The 18,072-nt window shown below is 52.3% G+C and overlaps 2 protein-coding genes across 2 annotated transcripts; one reads left to right on the top strand and one right to left on the bottom strand.

Moving 5' to 3' along the window:
• Window positions 1-1,065: 1,065 nt before the first annotated feature.
• DUOXA1 (dual oxidase maturation factor 1) lies at window positions 1,066-4,998 on the top strand (the record flags this gene model as incomplete). The annotated part of the gene is made up of 6 exons (XM_079540976.1): window positions 1,066-1,212; window positions 2,031-2,088; window positions 2,772-2,906; window positions 3,043-3,256; window positions 3,935-4,149; window positions 4,787-4,998. 6 exons carry the CDS (start codon window positions 1,066-1,068, stop codon window positions 4,996-4,998), a joined length of 981 nt encoding a protein of 326 aa, XP_079397102.1.
• Window positions 4,999-7,746: 2,748 nt separating this feature from the next.
• Window positions 7,747-12,687, bottom strand: DUOXA2 (dual oxidase maturation factor 2; the record flags this gene model as incomplete). The annotated part of the gene is made up of 6 exons (XM_079540977.1): window positions 7,747-7,946; window positions 8,390-8,604; window positions 9,128-9,341; window positions 9,535-9,669; window positions 12,344-12,401; window positions 12,541-12,687. The coding sequence occupies 6 exons, from the start codon at window positions 12,685-12,687 to the stop codon at window positions 7,747-7,749; spliced, it is 969 nt and encodes a 322-aa protein (XP_079397103.1).
• Between the last annotated feature and the right edge of the window lie 5,385 nt (window positions 12,688-18,072).

Below are 18,072 nucleotides of genomic sequence, written 5' to 3'. Positions count from 1 at the left end.
AACTGCACCAAGGGGATGGGCATAAATCCCTACTGGAGATCTTCTGGGCTCTTCTGATCCCCTGTCCAACTTTTGTGTCACTGTCACCTTGCCTAGTAACCGAAGGTTTGGATGGGACCTTACTGGGAAAATTCCCCTGGAGATGGAGTCTGGTCCATGTTCAGTGGTGGTAGCCATCCCCAGCCAGGATGCACTGCTGGATAATGTATTTTATGGGGACAGTGGCATTTATGGGGGCTTTGAAAGCCTTTGCTGCTTTCCCAAGGAGCTTGGCGGCCCTGGTGTCTTCTTGCCATACAAAAAAAAAAAAAAAAAAAAGCTGGATTTTTAATGGGAAAAACGGAGGAAAAAAAGGCAAAGCCCCTCAGGACTGCTCACTTCTGCAGCTCCACAAAATGCCACGCCATCCCTTCGCTCCTTGCATCCTGCCTGTCCTGGGGTTTGGCAGCAGTGTTGGAGGAGGCGGGACGCAGCATACAAATTCGGGAAGAAACATGCCAGGCTGGCTTCTTGCCCACAGCCCCAGAGGCAGCGTGGGAAGGTGAAGGCAGCAGCTCAGAGCAGCCGCTGGCCCAGAGGATCAGTGGGTGCTCCGGCATTGGCCACAGCAGAGGTAGGCACTGCATGGGGTGCAGGGGTTTCTGCTTGACTGGTGTCTTACGGATAGGGGTGTTGTTGGGCAGCATCTTGGCCAAATCAAAGCTGAGGGCGTATCCAGGCGTTGTAACAGAGATCCCTGCAGTCTGGATGTTCTCTGGGGAGAAGGGAGGGCTCCCAGCGGCCTTTCAGCTTGCGGTGGTCATGCTCATAGAGAGGGATTGAGGTGCTTGCCCCTGTACAGAGCCAAAGAGGGAGGGATGGCCATTCAGAAGGACTGGCACAAGCCATAGAACCTCCACCTTCCGTGGAGATGTGCACTGGTGGTGGTGCCCAACACCCTGGGACAGGAGCAGGAGATGGTTCTGTGGGCAGACTGGGTCAGAGGAAGTATGGGCAGATGACGTATCCATCAGTGGTGTGCTCCTGGAGGCTCTCAGTGCTGATTTCCACCCCTGAAGCAACAGGATGACTCTATGGGATGGCTCCTTCCCCTTCTACCCTGGCACCAACGCTTTCTTCCCCTTCGACACCACCTGGGCCATCATTGCCTCCGTCTTCCTCTCTGCACTGGTCACTTCCATCATCATCCTGCCAGGCATCCGGGGCAAAGGGGTAAGTGGAGGGCTAGGGGAACTCAGCCCTGTGTTGGGTAGAGCCTGAGTGCCACCTCCTTCCCTGCATTTACGGCAGGCCTGGGGAGCTAATGTGCCTATGGGGCAGGAACCTGCTGATTTCTGGGTCTGAGGGATCTCAGATACAGCGATGAGCTCCAGCTCAGCTCCCATGCTGGAGAGGCCAGACTTCACCACCCCAAATTTATAATCGGCTCAGATCTGAGCTTGGCAAGCTCCTAGCTAGATTAGCCTGAATGATTTCACTGGGTGAGGCACAAAGGGCTTGCTCCACCTTCCTGAATCTCCAAAAAAACTGAGGGTGTGCAGTGTGCATGCCTCAGCACCACTTACTGAGCCCCCTGGGGATGCCTGGCAAACTTACCTAGCCCTACACCACCACTCGTGCTTGCCAGGAGCCTGCTGGAAAGGCATTTCCCACCCAGCAAACCTCCAAACTGCTTTTGTCTCCAACTGTGGCCAGCTTCCAACACATGGAAGCACATAAGGCTTGGATAAGTGTGGAAACTTCAACTCAGGACTATTAAAGGGAGTGTCTATATCCTTCCCGGAAAGGGGATGGGCACGGTTTTCCCGAATGGGATGATCTGACCTTCTTGCTCTGCCTCAGCCTCCATGCTGCCCATGACATGGAAGGGATGCCCAAGCCATGGGTCCTTCCCCTGTCCTACTCACCTGTGGAGCCCATGGGGTTGCTCCCCAAGTGAGAGAGGGGTCTATTTCTGGTGGGACTTAATCAAAGCTGAGCTCCATGTCACAAAAGCTGAGTGTATCCCCAACTCTGTTTTCCACTTGCAGCGGCTCTTCTGGCTCCTGCGGGTGGTGACAAGCCTCTTCATTGGAGCAGTGGTCCTCAGTGAGTATGGGGGTCTCAGTGTGTTCAGAGACAGGTGGGGATAAGGAGTGCAAGGACAGACAAGGAGAGCAAGGAGGAGCAAGGTGGGAGGATGAACAGAACAGCTGAGTCCATCTTGCAAGATGAGCACACAGGGAAGATCAACCCACTTCAGTGCCCAGGATCTGAGCCCAGCAAGACAACCATAAAATATCCCAGGGTGGAAGGGACCCACAAGGGTCATCTAGTCCAACTCTTGGCTCCACACAGAACTACCTGAAATTCAAATCTTATGTCTGAAGGCTTCTTGGATTAGCAATGATAGGAAGCACAGACACTCAGAAACCTCCTCTCCAAAAGTTGGTGGACCACTACTGGTTTCCTATCTGCCAGGAGACCCAGACAAACTGGCTGTAGTTAGAAGAAGATCAGTGCCTGGATGGTGTTCACAAGCCCCATTGCCTCTAGGACTGGGAACTGAGCTGAGCATGGGGAGAAACAATCCCCAATGGGGCTCCTGTGGAAGTAGGTAGGTGCTGGGGGAGGTACATGCATGGACCATGCTTCTCTGCTCAAAATCCTGCTTATAAACCAGGCCTTGCCTTTGGAATGCTGTTTGGTGACACTCACAGTATGTCCTTCCAGCATACATTGTCCCTAAGAGGTCTGCTCACCAGGACATAGCTAACCCATTATCTTCACAGCCATACAGTTCACCAGGGACTGGGAGAGCGGCTGGGTGACAGCCAACACCTCCTACAAATCCTTCAGCCATGCCGTGGTGAATGTGGATATTGGGCTGCACATCGGCCTGGCAGGAGTGAACATCACACTGGTGGGTGAGTGTGTATCACAACACAAAGAAATTGGACACAAGTTTGGCCACTGTCCACCCAGGTAGTGGGCATGCATACTGGGAACTCTTGGAGTTGCCTCCAAGGCTGGGAGAAGACCTTAGTTCTCTTCCTCTGGCAGGAAACCCAGTGAATCAGGTCAACGAGACCATCAACTACAACGAGCACTTTGCCTGGAGCTTCGATGCAGACTACGACCACAGCTACAGCGAAGGCCTGGAGAAGGGGCTGCCCAGCCCCATCCTCTACGTGGCGGAGAAGTTCACCACACACAGCCCCTGCAACGTGCACAGGCAGTACCGCATCTCCAGCCGCTACGCATCCATTACGCTGTGGTAAGGCGGAACAAGGGGTAAGTTCTTCTGCTCAGCTGTAGGTAGAAAGGTCTGAGAGCATCTCCACATGTCTCAGAGGTTGTGAGAAAGATGCTGCGGAGAAGAGTGGTTTGGCATTCCTCACAGGTGTGTCAGCAGCCAGGCCCAGTCCTTGTCTCTTTCTTCATGATCGAGAAAAATAACAGGCTGTGCCCAAACCTCCCTGTCATTGAGAACTGGTTATCTCAAGGCAAGGACGTTGATTTCAAGTGATTCTGCCTTATTGTTCTTGGATTCAGAACAATTTCTTAGACTCACCTCCCCGGTAAGCTAAACCCAAGCCCTATGCACAGGGCAAGGCTGAGAGCTGTGCTCACTGCAGCTGCTGAATCAGATGCGGGCAGGGCTCATGGTGTGATTCTTCCAACAGAAGTCTCCTTGGCTGCCCTTTTCCCTTTGAATAGATAGGAAACACCTGGGGCTGGCCAGTTACAAAGGACTACAGGGCCAGAGAAAGGTACAATTTGAAAGGGGCCCTTTGGAGGTCTCCACTTGAGCCCGCTGTGCAGAGTAAACATATCAGAGTCTCAAGTAGTTTGGTGCTGAATGTCCCCAGGTATGAAGAGCCCTCTTCACCACTGCAGGAACTGACATGCCCACGTACAGGGCTTTCAGCTCAGTTTTGTGATCCTTTCGTAGGATGGCCTTATGCACCTGGCTCATTTCTATCCTGCTCTTCTCCATGACCGTCCTCCTTTATGGCGGCTACATGCTCCTGCTCACTGCCGTGCTGATGCTTTTCTCACTGCTCTTTTTCGTCACGGTGAGGAACATCCCAAAGTGTCCCATCCAGTTTGGGCCAGCCTCCCTGGAAACAGATTACGGCAGATCTTTTTGGCTGACATTAACAACAGGTGAGTGCTTAGCTGGGGCTTTTGGTCTCCATTCCTGCAGCAATAATACCTCAGCAGTACTTCATCCGCTCTCATATGAGTGACCAAAATCATCTGTGTCTCGAGTCATAAAATCAGGGAGAGACTTGGTTTGGAAGGACTTTCTGGGATCTCTCATGCAGCAGTATTAATGTCAAAGCCTCATCAGGTTGTCCAGGGCCTTGTTCAGGCTTCTAGTTGATGTACCCATGCATCAACCCTTTGCCTTTCAGGACCATGAATGGTCCTTTCCGCCCCTTGGGGATGTCCCACGGCTATTCCACTCATTGGAAGAAGGTGGCAATTAGGTCCCCCTGAAGGCTTCTCCTTTCCTGGCTAAACAAACCTACCTCCTCCAACCATTCCCCATACATGGTGGGCTTTAGACCTAACGGTCTAGCCCTCTGCCGCAGCTTATTAACTTCTTTTTGTACTGGAGAGCCCAGTTGTAGAGCTGCTGTAGGAAACTGGGAACAGAAATAATCCCTTCCCTTGACCTCCCATGTGATGCCATATCCCACTGGCTTCTAACCCCTCTGGTCCCCATCCCTAGGTTTGTGGCTGGATGGGCCTGGAGTGCATTTGGGGACAATGCATCTCTCCATGCTGTGTGTTTCAGGGCTGTTCTGCCTGCTGCTGGGGCTGGGTGTGATTGTTCTCAACTCTGTGCGCCCGCAGAAACTGAAGCTTGTTTTCAACCTGGACGAGGGAAAGAGAGAAGTAGATGGGTGGGACAAGTCCCACCTGCCAGCCGAGTCCAGCTCCTCTGAGCAGGACATACTGATGGTGTCCTTGGGTGAGCTCTGTGAGGTGACAGCCACCAACCTGTGAGGCAAAAGCAACATGGTCTTGGAGATCTCCTTGATGTGGAAGCCAAACCAAAAGAAACTGGAGAGAAATCAAATATATATAATAAACACATAAGTATGAACCAAAGGAGAAGCAACCCCTACACGCTCAGTAGAACACTTACCCCAAAAGGTCCGCCAGAAGCCCACTCTGCCCAACAATGCTCTTCCCAACAACAGTGGAGAAGAAAGCAGAGCTGTGGGCACTAAAGTACCCTGTGTTCAGCACCTGCTCTTGGTATGGAGTGAAGGATGGATTGGCAAGGAATCCCACGTATTAGCGGGATGTTGGTTGTACCAAACCTTGGAGATTTCTTCAGTGTTGGAAGTACCAAACCTTGGAGGCATCCTAAATGTTGGAGGCACCAAGTCTTGCAGAATTCTTGCATGTCAGAGATACCAAACCTATGAGACCAGAGATACCTAGGGACCTCCCAGATATCAGAGATACTAAACCTTGGAGGCTCCCGGGATGTGAAAGATACATACCAGATGTCAAAGGCAAAAACGTCAGTTGAAGATCACAAAATGTGACTTACCAAGACTCTTGTGGCCTTCTGAAAGGAAGATAAAATGTTTTGGTGGGTGGGAAGGAGAGGAGGAAGAGGGGATGGAAGTGCATGCCCCGGTTCCCCCGTCACTGTCTGTAAACAGTTTGCAGGAGGAGAGTACCTAGAAGTACCTGGTTTCATGCTGCTTAGCTGCCCACTTGTTACGGAGCATGCAAATATGTAATCCTACAGACCCACAGTGGATGCGGCCAACTCCTCCTGGCTGCTGGTGGCTAGCAGGTACCTTGGTCATGCAGGGTGTGTATTTCAGGTTTGCATCCCTTTAAATCTGTGCAGGCTTTGCAACAACATTTTTCTGTTTTATACTCACTTACTGTCCCTTCTGTCTCAATAAAGAAAGCTGGACCTGATCTTTCTCTTGCGTGTCATTAAAAGAATCCCTCTGAGTGCTGATAGGCTGGGGATATGCTGATCCTTTGACATGATGATCATAGGAAAGGGAAGAAGTGACAGCGTTGTTGTGGCCTCACAGGACATCTGACAGTGGCTAATTAGCTCGAGGCAGTAGGGGCAAATGGTAAGTAGAGTATCAGAGAATCTCCAAGCAAATAATCAACCAGGATATGGGAAGGTTGGAGTGGCCCTGGACATGAGGAGGTCTTGATGAGAGAATCCCCAGACCAGCAGAGGGAAGACCATTGTGCAGCACCCTCAGGGAAGGGGTGCTCAGGCACGGTAACTCATCCCATCCCTCTCCAGACGGAAAGCACTTCAACAAGGACCTTAAGGCATTTAGAAATATGTCAGAATGGAACTCCTTGAGTTTTCAAAACTTCAGCTAGGAAGTAGATGCCCTATGGCAGCTACTAGGAGATGCTTCAGCCTAAAGATCCAAGGTGAAACAGAAGCCTTCTATCCATTGAACGAAAATTCAGCCCTCGTAAATCTCTGCCTTTCCCGCTGTGTCCCCATTTGCAGCCCATCCTGGCAGCAGGTCAGTGGGCAGCTCTGGTGCCTGCCAAGTGGTGCAGTGGCCACATGTCCCGGGGTACTGTGTGCCTTTGGGCATGAGGACCATGATCCTCGCAGAGCCCCAGGCACATTTTGTGGTGCTTGCTCAGTTTACTGGCACAGGCTGTCTGGCCAGATTCCCTCTGTCCAACAGGCCAGGTCTGCGTAGCATGGGATCAGAAAGACTGGGCTGAGAGCCAAGGCTTTGCTGGCAATTACTTTGTGTCTCACTGTCCAACAGCATCTTGGCTCAGCCGGGAAACCGGGTTCAGCAATGGGTGGAAGAGGCAGGACCTGCAGCAGTACAGCCCAGGGGCCACACAACCCCAAAGTTTCTCAAAGGCATCATTTATTCATGCTGAATCTGATCCTTTCTGGGGGTGCCTCCGTCAGGGCAGCCACCCCATGGAAGGATGCCACTGGTGGGACTCAAGGCTGCATTTTGTGACAAGCACAGCCAGCCCAAGTGTGCTCCACTTGAATAGAGCCCATCCAAGAGAACGGGTGTAATTGCACTCTTCTCTCTCCCGTCTTTCCCATGACATCTTTTTGGCCCGTGTTAGGCTACAATTCTTATCGAATAAAACCCAAGTCTGAAAGTGAAAATAATCACATCACCACATTCCCCCTGGCAAGCTCCTCAGTATGTTTACTTAATCTTTAATTCTGTAGCCATCTTTTTTACTCTGGCTCACACAGCATCCAGCCTGAGGGAGTTTGGGTCTGTGCCTGGCTTTCCTAGGAACATCTGAAGGTCTACACTAGACGTCAGTGCTTGGGAAAAGAAAGACTAAGCGTGTTTGATTGCTGGCTATTGGAGTAGTGAGCATCCTCAAAGAGAAATCACTATGGGAAATCTCACCCACTGGTATGGGAACTGGCCATCAGAAACCCCCTGCACCAAGCTGTGGCAGGGCATAGAGCAGGAGTGGGGGTTACTCCTCAGCCAGGTGAGTGTGCAGCTCAGGTTGCTGGAGGTCTGAGCTATACTGCCTGCAGCCTGCTGGCTCACTGCAAAGTTGTCCTTGTCCTAGAGAGGACAATCAGGGATGGCAAAGGCAGTTCTGAGCAAGTTCTCATCCTAACGTGGACTTATGCACTCTTCAAAGTCCCCTAGATGGATAGACGAGTCTCAAGAGACATCAGGAAGGGTCTGTGCTCTGTGTTCTTAGGCCCGCCTTCAGGTAAGGAGTAGGAAAACTTTTCTTCTAGATGTCATCAGGGGTAAGTTTGGAGGGTTGAGGAGGAGACAGAGTACTGTTCATGAACCGAAGGTTGACATACACTTCAGTCATCTCTCGATAGTCCTCTGCTTTGTCCACATGGAGATCAAAGAAAGTTTTCAGTAGGTCAGAGTTGAAGTAGTGCAGTGCAACAACAGTGATCCCAGCCACAAAACAGAGCAAGCCTGGAAAACAACATGCTCTCCGTGAGCAATCCTGTAAATGTCAGCACATTTCCCACCCCATATCCATACTCCAATGGCCTCGAACCAAGGGACACCCTCTCTTACAGAAGATGGCCTTCTACTCTATGAGGTGGTTTCAGCTGCTGTGTCGACCACCATAAAATCCAAGAACAGGTCTTAAAACTCAGCCAATTGATCCCCAATTCTTCTGCTGCAACTCAGGAGCTAAAAATCTCTCCATCACCCTCAAGACAGTGATGCTTCTCCCAGTTCTGCCAGCCCTCTCTGTATCTCTGCTGGGAGCCGCTGTGTCAAGACACAGGGTAAGCCTAAACAGGGCTGCAGTCCCAAGCTCCTCACCTCCAGTGGTGAAGAGAAAGCCCTGGGGCTCTTGCACACCCAGGGGTCATAGCGGTGGACCTAAAGTAGCTTGATGTACTTACCAACTGCTAGTGTGAGCCAGAAAGATCCCCCATAGCCTATCTGCAGGGATGTGGTCCCAAACTGGATTGGGCACACCAGGGAGTTCCTCACAGTGGAGAAGGAGAGCAGTGAGAAGATCATGAAGGCCCCTGTGATCAGGATCATGTACCCTCCATAGACTAAGACAGGCATGGAGAAGAGCATGTTGGAGATGAGCCAAGTGCAAAAGGCCACCCTAGAGACAAGAGAAGACCAATGGACAAGATGTGCAAGTGCCACTGACTAGGATGCTCTACATGAGGATTTCCAGGTGGGAAGAGAGATCTGGGCTCTTGGTTGCACTGCATGAGGTTAAAAAACTCTGTGGGCAGGCTGGAGTGATCCCTGGTCTCCCAGGCTAAGCAGGGAGATGTGCAACGCTCATACTGCTATGTCCAGAAAGCAAAAGCACAGATTGCACATCTACACCATCTCAGCGCCCTGCCCACCTAAGTGTGGTGCAGGGCAGACCACAGAGAGCAGCACATGGGACCGAGACACCTGTAGAAGTAGATTCAAGCTGTTTGAAGTAGCTCTGAACTTGCCTCAGGAGCCAGGTTACAAGGGAGGCCTTCAGCTGTGGTCCAGGAGCTCTTGCTCCGTGCACAGGGACAGCGGTCTGAAAGCGGACCTCAGAGAGCCCCCTCCACACACATGGCTCTCCTTATAGCAACTTGCAATCGCCACCCACCGCTCACCACCTCAACCCAAGGCCTCACCAGAGACTGGCCGATGCGTAGTGGCTGGAGATGCGGTACTGCCTGTGCACGTTGCAGGGGCTGTGTGTGGTGAACTTCTCCGCCACGTAGAGGATGGGGCTGGGCAGCCCCTTCTCCAGGCCTTCGCTGTAGCTGTGGTCGTAGTCTGCATCGAAGCTCCAGGCAAAGTGCTCGTTGTAGTTGATGGTCTCGTTGACCTGATTCACTGGGTTTCCTGCCAGAGGAAGAGGACTAAGGTCCTGCTGCGTCCCAATAGAATGGGCTCTGACAGCCAGGAGCATCTTGACGACAAGAGGCTGTTCAGAAGCCTCCAGTAAAAACAAGGCCATCGAAAAAGCTCTTGGAGACCCCCTACAGCCATGGTCTCTGCAGAGCTGGGGCTGAAGAGAAAGGGACATGGCACTCACCCACCAGTGTGATGTTCACCCCTGCCAGGCCGACGTGCAGCCCGATGTCCGCGTTCACCACGGCGAGGCTGAAGGATTTGTAGGAGGTGTTGGCTGTCACCCAGCCGCTCTCCCAGTCCCCCGTGAACTGGACAACTGCCAGAGAAAGTTTGATTAGGGTTAAAGAGGGGTTGCTCCAGGGCTTTACTGAGCTCAGGGTGGACCCGGGGCAAGCACGAGCTGCTGCATTCCCACTGCGACACCACCAGGGAATGTAAGAAGGGCAGGAGAGATGACTCAGCCACAAAGACGTGCCACAACCAGCCCCACGCCCTGGCACAGCTCTTCTCCTCCTCTTGCTCAGCATCCACTCCCTTGGTCCCGCAGGCGGGGAGCTCCGATCCCCACAGCCTGAATCCGTTCCGGCCATCCTCTTCAGCGCTTCCCCACGCGCTCCCCACCATGGCAAGCACCGCGGCCCTGGGGGACCAGGCTCAGAAATGAGCCCATTCCTCAGCTTCAGCAGCAGGGTGAGTTTCATTGCCATTGTTAAGCTCCCTGTTAAGCAGCTGATCACACTGTTAGTGAATAATAAAAATTCACTGGATTTTTTGTCAAATAGAAATGGTGGAGCAGGATGGTCAGTGGGAGAGAAGGAAGAATTGGAATCCTTTCTGCTATATGTTTTTATGAAAAAAAAAGTTTCTTTTCTGAAACACTTTCACTTTGTGATGGACTCAATTTTCTGGCAATTATGTGAGCTGAAATTAAAGGTGAGGACTGAACCTCAGGCTGAACAAGACCTTTCAAATCTGCCTGAAGGTAAGCTGGGTCAACTTGTGAGAGCACTGATCCGGCAGCAGCTTCACGGGGACATTTCCTGGCTGCAGCACTGTGTGCCCTTCTGCCTCTGGACAGAAATCCTGACGCTGGCTTTAAAACAATCAATTCCTCTTGTGTATCCAAGCAGCACTTGGCTGCATCCTTGTCCAGAGAGCAGTGCTGGATGGTTCTCCAGGGCTGAGCAAGGGCTGAACTGGCTCAGGCTGTGGAGCAAGCTGCTGTCCCCACCCTTCCATCAGCTGCAGCCTGGCACTTCTGGTAGCATCACCCAGTGCCTGGATATTTCTGAGCAGAGGGTGACCACTGCAGTCAGACCAGGCCCTGCAAGCCATGCGTCAGGCAGCAGAGTGCTGTGGCCAGTCACAGTCTGGCTATGTACTTCTATCCTCGAGTTGACCTAGTGGTCGTCATTTAGGTTGCGCCTCACCATCTTGCTCCAAGTGGCTTTTTGTTTGTTATCTGCCCTGGCCTTTAAAACCTTCCCTTGGAGGGCTCCTGGAGAGTTTCCTTGATTTAGGGTCAGGACTGGTTGCTCTCCCCGCCCATCATCTTTCCTCCTCTCCCTGCAACTGCTACTCGTACACCCTGCAGCTCTGTCCAAATTTGAGATGCCCACAGTCTGGACCTTGCTGTTTCCAAGTATTAGTCCCATTAATTTCAGAAGATTTCCTGCTCTCTGCCCAATCAAATTCCCTCCTTCGTCTCCCGCCTTGGAAAGTCTCTACCCCCTACTTCCATGCTGACTATATTTTGTTTTGTCTTACTCTCTCTCCATCACTGCAAGGCTCTAAATTTGTCTGGCTGCTGTCCAAGCTCCTTATCCATGCTCCCTTGGCATTGGGCTGTGCAGCTGGAGAAACGTGGGGCTCCTCAGTGCCATTAGAACAGGCAAATACTCAGAAGTGCACATGGGCACATCAAGTGCTCACAGCCCTTGTGTTGGGATCAGTATCGGGGTCAACCTTGTTTAATATCTTTATTAGTGACCTGGGTGAGGGGACTGAGTGTACCCTCAGTAAGTTTGCAGATGACACCAAGCTGGGAGAAACTGTAGATCTGCCTAGGTGCAGGCAGGCCCTACAGAGGGATCTGGACAGGCTGCATCGATGGGCTGAGGCCAATGGAATGAGCTACAAGACCAAAGGTCGGGTCCTGTGTTTGGCCATAATGACCCCAGGTATTGCTACAGGCTTGGGGCAAAGTGACTGGCAAGCCGTGTAGAGGAAAGGATCTGAGGCTGTTGTTTGACCCTCAGCTGAACATGAGCCAGCAGTGTGCCCAGGTGGCCAAGAAGGTCAACAGCATTCTGGCTTGCGTCAGAAATAGTGCAGCCAGCAGGAGCAGGAAGGCGATCATCCCCCTGTAGCCAGCACTGGTGAGGCTGCACCTCCAGTGCTATGCTCAGTGTTGGGACCCTCAACCCCCAGAGTTGTGAAGGCTTTGGAGCACAAGTGTTATGGGGAGCAGCTGAGGGAGCTGGGATGGCTCAGGGGAGACCATATCGCTCCCCACAACTCCCTGAAAGGAGGTTGTGGTGAAGTGTTGGTCAGCCTCTTCTCCCAGGTAACAGTGATGGAATGAGAGCTGATGGTCTCACATTGCACCAGGGGAGGTTCAGGTTGGATATTGGGAAAAATTTCTTCTCTGAAAGAGTGGTACTGCACTGGAACATGCTGTCCAGGGAGGCGGTGGAGTCACCATCCCTGGAAGTGTTCAGGAACCATGAAGATGTGACATGGTTAGGGGGCATGGTGGGGATGGGTTGATGGTTGGACTAGATGAGCCTAGTGATTTTTCCAACCGTAATGATTTTATGATAATATGGTTCAAATGGTAAGGGAGCCCACCTGAGAGCTGCATTGCTGCTTTGCATAGCAGGGGTAGGGGAACCAGCTCCTGCCAAGCCATCACTCATACTGGACCCAGACCCTGCCCCAGGGCCATATCTTACTCTCAGAACTGCCCTTGGAGGGGCTACAGCACTTACCAACAATCACTACTCCCACCATCAAGCTGAAGAGAACACGGACCATCCAGTACAGTCTCTGTGTGGAGAGAGATGGGATGTCAGGCACAGAGAACAGCCCCAGGCTTTCCTCCTGCCTCACCCTGAGCCAGCCGGGGTCACCCTGGCATCCAGAATACGGAGAATGGATGCTTATCCCTGGGAGAAGGATCACGCACCGCCCGTCCACGGATGCCCGGGATGATGAGCAGGAAGGTGGAAGCCAGCGTCAGGAAGACGATAACCACAATGATGGTGCTGACATCGAACACAAAGCTCTTCCTCTGCTGCGGGTAGAAGGGGTAGACGCCATCAAAGAGAGTCATTCTGCACCTCCAGGAGATGGTGAGAGAGGTGGTCGTAGCACAGGCCCAGGCTGCCTCGTTGGCTTCTCCAGTCTGTCGTCACCAGTTCCAGCTCAGTTCCAGAAGCACCAGCTGCAGAAGGGTGGCTTCAATTCCTTGTTCCGGAGGGACAAGGAAGTGTGACACTGCAAGGAAATAAGCCCAGTGAAATACTGCCTGGCAGAGGAGCACCCAAAGCCCTCAGCGGTGGAGAGGAGGTGCCTGGCTCAGCGCTTAGCCAGCCCAAGGGGTTTGTGGCAGTGTGAGGAACCACAACTGCTGTCTGTGGGGAGCAGCCCAAGCCCAGAAACCTGCTGAGCAGCTTCTCCCCAGGCAGAGCTGGGTCTTTCCCTCCAGCTGATGCAGCCAGGACGTTCAGCTTTGCTATGTGCCCTTCTAGGAAGCCTGCAAGCCAGCAGGCACTGCTCCTCTGCACTGGCATGTGCAGCCTTCCTCCAAAATGACGAGGATTCACCAAGAATGTTGACTTCACAGAAGCAGAATTATCCCAGCACCAAACACCAAGCAGAGCAAACCACCACCTCCATTTCCACCCCCTCTCCTCAGAGGCTTTTCCCAGGAACTGCAAAGTACGCTCCTGGGCTATGGGTCCAAGAACACAAGGCTCTGGAGCATGTAAGCATCAGGAACCTCAGGGTGTAGCAGACTGAGCTACATGAGACCAAGAGCAGAGGATCTGTGCGATTCCCATTGATTACTTTCGACTCCCATTAACGCTTCAGTCCTAGCAATTACAGAACTTCCCCCATTTCTGGATTAGATCTTTTCTACCAAAACCGATTACATGCTTCGTCCCTTCATTTCCCTTATTTAATATCATCTCTGTATGTAACTACCCCGGGAAGTCTTCAGAAGTCAGGGAATGCCAGAGCTAATATGACTCATGATCAAATATAATTTCATCCTGTCCTTGCATTGGGAGAGTTGATTTTTTTCTTATTTTCTGAAAACAATAATTATCACATTTTTAGGTAAGATCCAACTCAAAGCAATTCAGCCACTGAAGTGTGAGTCTGAAATCCCCAGAAGTGGAAGGAAATTACAGTAAAGATCTTAAATCAATTTCTTGGGGGCAGCTGAATTCATTTCTTAATCCATAAAAGCAACATTTTGTTTCCTCTCTGTCAAGAAACAGAGACCATTACAGCAAGCAATTTAACAGACACTTGGTTTTGCAGGGAGATTGCCTGCAGCACGACCGCTCCAGCTCTCATCTGGACGCTCAGTTCCAGCGTAACAAAGCCATCAAGCACACTTATAAAGCTCAGCTTGCGTTGTTTCGCTGTAACTATTCCAACATATTTCCCTGGACAGCTAAGCATAGAGATGGCCAGCCTTGCAGCACCATTGCACTAGGATTACCTGACAAGGAGGAGCTGTAACTGAGTTCCAATATTAGGTTCAAGTCCAGTCGCAGGGTTGCAGCAAAGTGCCCACAGACGGTCCAAGAGGCTGTAAGAGCAGGAATAAACAACTCATTTAGACTAATTTAGTCAAGTCTTGATTGCTTGAATGTCACTCTCCCCATTGTCTTTGACCTGACCCCAAAAGGTGTCTGGAGGAAAGGAATGCTTTCCCTGACCGCATCCACCAAAACGCAACCCTTTGCAAATTAAAATGATCAGACTACAAGCAGCAAGTAAGAACTAAAACTCCAGTAACATGAAAAATGTTTCCATTTTAATCCATTTTTAACCTTCACGCAGTATCAAAGGATTCCTGCATTTCCTCTACGCTTGTAAGAGTAGTTTTTGGGGGAGTTCTCAGGGAAACAGTGCTTTCTATTGCTGCCAGCCCAACCTCAATTCCTGCTTGAATCCCTGCACAGGAGACAAATTACTTGTCATTTTCACAGCTTGAAAGTGGAAAACTGGGACCTGCAGCTCAGGGCAGAAGAAACAGAAGCTGCTGCACTTTGGAAAGCATCCTCCAATGCAGAAGCACGCATGCAGCCCCAGAGCCCCCATCATTTCCTCTGTCTGTGTACAGAGACAAGAAGTTGAAAGACGTCCTCAAGGAAGAGTTCAGTTATTCAGAAGAAATTAACATTTAGAAAACACGTTTATCTGTTTTTAAAATATTCTGTACTGGCAAGGGAGAAGCGCTAGGGAGGCAGGATGTTGAAACCTTAGCACTTTCCAGGGACAGAAATCACATTTTCCTGCCATAGAACGTGTAAGGCTGGAAGTCCAGCCCAAACCTCGCGGCAGTCAGCAGCAATCCTAGATCGGGCTGCTGAGGGCTGCAAATCGGTATTTCCCACTAAAACTTCCGAGGGCCATCCCTCACCTTCGGACACCGAGCAATTAGCGCTGCAGCTCGGGGGTGGAGACATTCTTTATTTTGCCACCTTCGGAAGAGGGTCAAAACGAGATAAGAACTAAATTTAGGACGGCGATTCGCCCTTTCCTCCTCACGCTCACCAAGGCGGGACCCACACAGCCGCGCGGGGAGCGCCGGCTCCTCGGAGCTCGAGAAGGGCCGGGGCCGCATCGGGGCTCCCCGGCGGGCAGCGGGGCTCGGGCGGGGCGGGGCGGCGTGGCTTTCCAGCAACCTACCTGCTGGCGGCGGCGGCGGCGGCTCTCGGGAGGCACCGGCCCGCGCCCCGCTCTTATAGGCGGCGGCGGGCGCCGAGCCCTATGTAAATGCCGGCACGGCCCGCCCCGCAGCACTGCCCTCCGCACCGCCGGGCGGGTGAGTGCCGCGCTCCTGTCGTCCCCTGCGCGGGGGACCGGGGGGTGCTGGTGGTCGCTGCCTGCGCGGAGGGCTGCGGATCGGTTCTACGCGTGACGCGCCTGCGTGGGGGCTGCGGTGGTGGCGGAACCGGGGAGGAACACGCGTGTGCGGTGCGGGGATCGGAGCTCTGCTGATCCGTGAGCCGGGATACTCCTGTCCCCTCTGCACGGGGGGAGCCGAGGCTTGCGGCTGCCTGCGGGGTGTGGCGGGGTCAAGGGGTTGTGCTGCTCCTGTCTCTTCTTGCATTGAGGGTGCTGCGTGATGGGGACTGTGCGTGTCCCCGCTTGTGTGGTGCATGGGAAGGGTTGGGCCACACGTTCTGTGCCGGCTTGATGGACAGGGTGGGATGGGGCCGTGGGTCCCCACCTCCTTGAACTCCAGGAACACCCTTTCCTTCTTGGGGAATGGTGAGGTGGGGCTGCGTGGCCCTTTCCATATGGGAGAACCAAGGGGTTAGGGCTACTGCCCTGTTCTGCTTGGAGCACTCACCTGCGTGGGGAGGTTGGGACTGCTCGTGTCCCTGCCTGCATGGAGGACTTGGGATGGCAGGGTCACGGGGGTCCCTGTCTGTGTGAGGGCAGAGTGGGATGAGGTCAGACACGTTTCCCTCCTGCGTGGTGCAGTGGAGCCACACGTATCCCCATACGTGAGGCTTTGCAGCCACAGGACGTGGAGTTTGGGTTGCATGTGTCCGTATCTTGTGTGAGCACAGGGCAGTAGGTGGGCAGGTAGGAACCCCAAGGGATTTATGTCCCACCTGAGGGGGGAATGTCTCATGTGCACTGTGTTGGCACGGGGCGTCTGGTCCCAAGAGTGTTCTCAGGTGGGGCCAATCCCTGTGTGAATGTCATCCACGATGTGTTCCCAGCTTTGTTGTTTTCTGGATAACATGCAAGGCTGGAGAGATGCAGCCTGATCCCAAACCCCAGTGCTGGCTGGCTAGCTGGGAAAGCGTCAGTCCCTCAGTCTGCCCCACCTGCACAGGAGGAAAACCAGAAAAGAGTCTGTGACTAACTGAGACCATAGGGGTCAGGCTCCAGGCTTCACAGGTGCCTTGAATTTGCTCTTCTTTACCTACATGGTAACACTTTGCCCTGCCACAGGGCTGCCACTTCTCCAAGATGCTGACGGGGCTCACAGCCCTGGCTCTGGAAAGGGCTCTGGGGATGTTTAGGGGATGAATATCTGACTCTGGGGGAGCCAAATCTGCTGAGATCAGGTGGAGCTGGATTCCTAGCTGTGGGGGGAAGCCACGTGGTTGTGCTATCTGCATCGGGGTTTCAACATTCTCAGAGGGATGTAAAAGTTCAGTTTTAGGCCACAGGTTTTCTCTCTGATGGGAAAAGACGGGACTGAGGAAGCTGCTCTTTGCTTCCACTAGGTACAGATGGAGGAAGTGGTTTTCCCAAGGTGGCTCAGGGAATCTGTGGAACAGCAAAGCCCGGAGGGCTCATCAGATCTTAAAAACTTTCTGGTACATTTTACAAGTCTTTGGAACCAAACCTGGAAATCTTCCAATCAACAAGCTGCTCCATGGGCTTCCAAGGCTGATCTCAATTTCGTTACGTCAGGGAAACCACTGAGGAGTTTGGGAGGCTTGGAGGCACGTGTGAAAAGAGGAGTCTTTTTCTGGAGAAGCCAGAGAACTGATTCTCAACTCATGGAGACCATACCAGGAAAGAGTGGGGAAAGGAGTTGATGGGGACAGCTGAGTACTGCTCTTGGGAGATCCATCTTCTTTGGACGTGGGGTCCCAAGCCTAGATGCGCATCTTGCCCTTCTTGAGGATATCCTGTAAGGATTGATATCTCTCAGCCTTGCCTTTGAAGGAGTTCCCAGCAATGGCTGGAGAAAGTCTGACAGATGGGAGATGTGTCAGTGCCTCCCATGCCCACACAGCCCAAGTTCTGCCATTAAGAAGTGCTCTTGGGAAAGAGAGATTGCGCTTGAGGAGCGGTTGGGAAACGCACTGCAGATATGATAATAATTCACAGGAAAGCGTAGAGGTAATGGAAAGGCATGAAAGGGAAGTTTCACACTGTTGGAAAACAGTGCATGGTCCAGGATCCTATCGACCAACTACTGCTTGGAGCAAGGCAGCCATACTGATTGTGTCACGCTGGCTTGACTCGGTGTGCCCAGGTCTGGAAGATCTCCCTACAGTCTGGGATGGACTGGGCAATAAGAGATGAGAAGCGCATGAGAACTAGCTTGTGTCTCTTGTCTGAATCAAGAGTAATTCCCTTAGCTGATAAAATGGGAGATGTGCTCAATGACAGAAGAAATTCTCAAAATTACTTTCTGCTGACACCCAGTGAGAACAAGAAAGGGTAAGGGGCACAGGTGCTATGCTGTGCCCACGGAGCTGTGCTTTGGGTTGTGGCTTCATGCCACACATTCTGACATTGCTAAGTTTTCACCTGAAGGTGAAACCCTCAGCTGTTGGTACATTGTGGGTGAGCAGGAGAGAAATCCAGCAGGAGACCAGCCACGTGGTGATGGTGAATGGGCTCTGCCACTGCTGGCTCTCCAGAAATCTCTGATGGAAGTGCGTTCATCCAGGTTCCTGTGCTGCGTTCACGACCTGGCTATAGGTATCCAGCTTCACAA

Source organism: Tetrao urogallus (assembly GCF_951394365.1).
Source record: "Tetrao urogallus genome assembly, chromosome: 11".
Classification (NCBI taxonomy): Eukaryota; Metazoa; Chordata; class Aves; order Galliformes; family Phasianidae; genus Tetrao; species Tetrao urogallus.
Note: the sequence above shows the minus strand (reverse complement) of the source record. Positions and strands in the feature narration are given on the sequence as shown.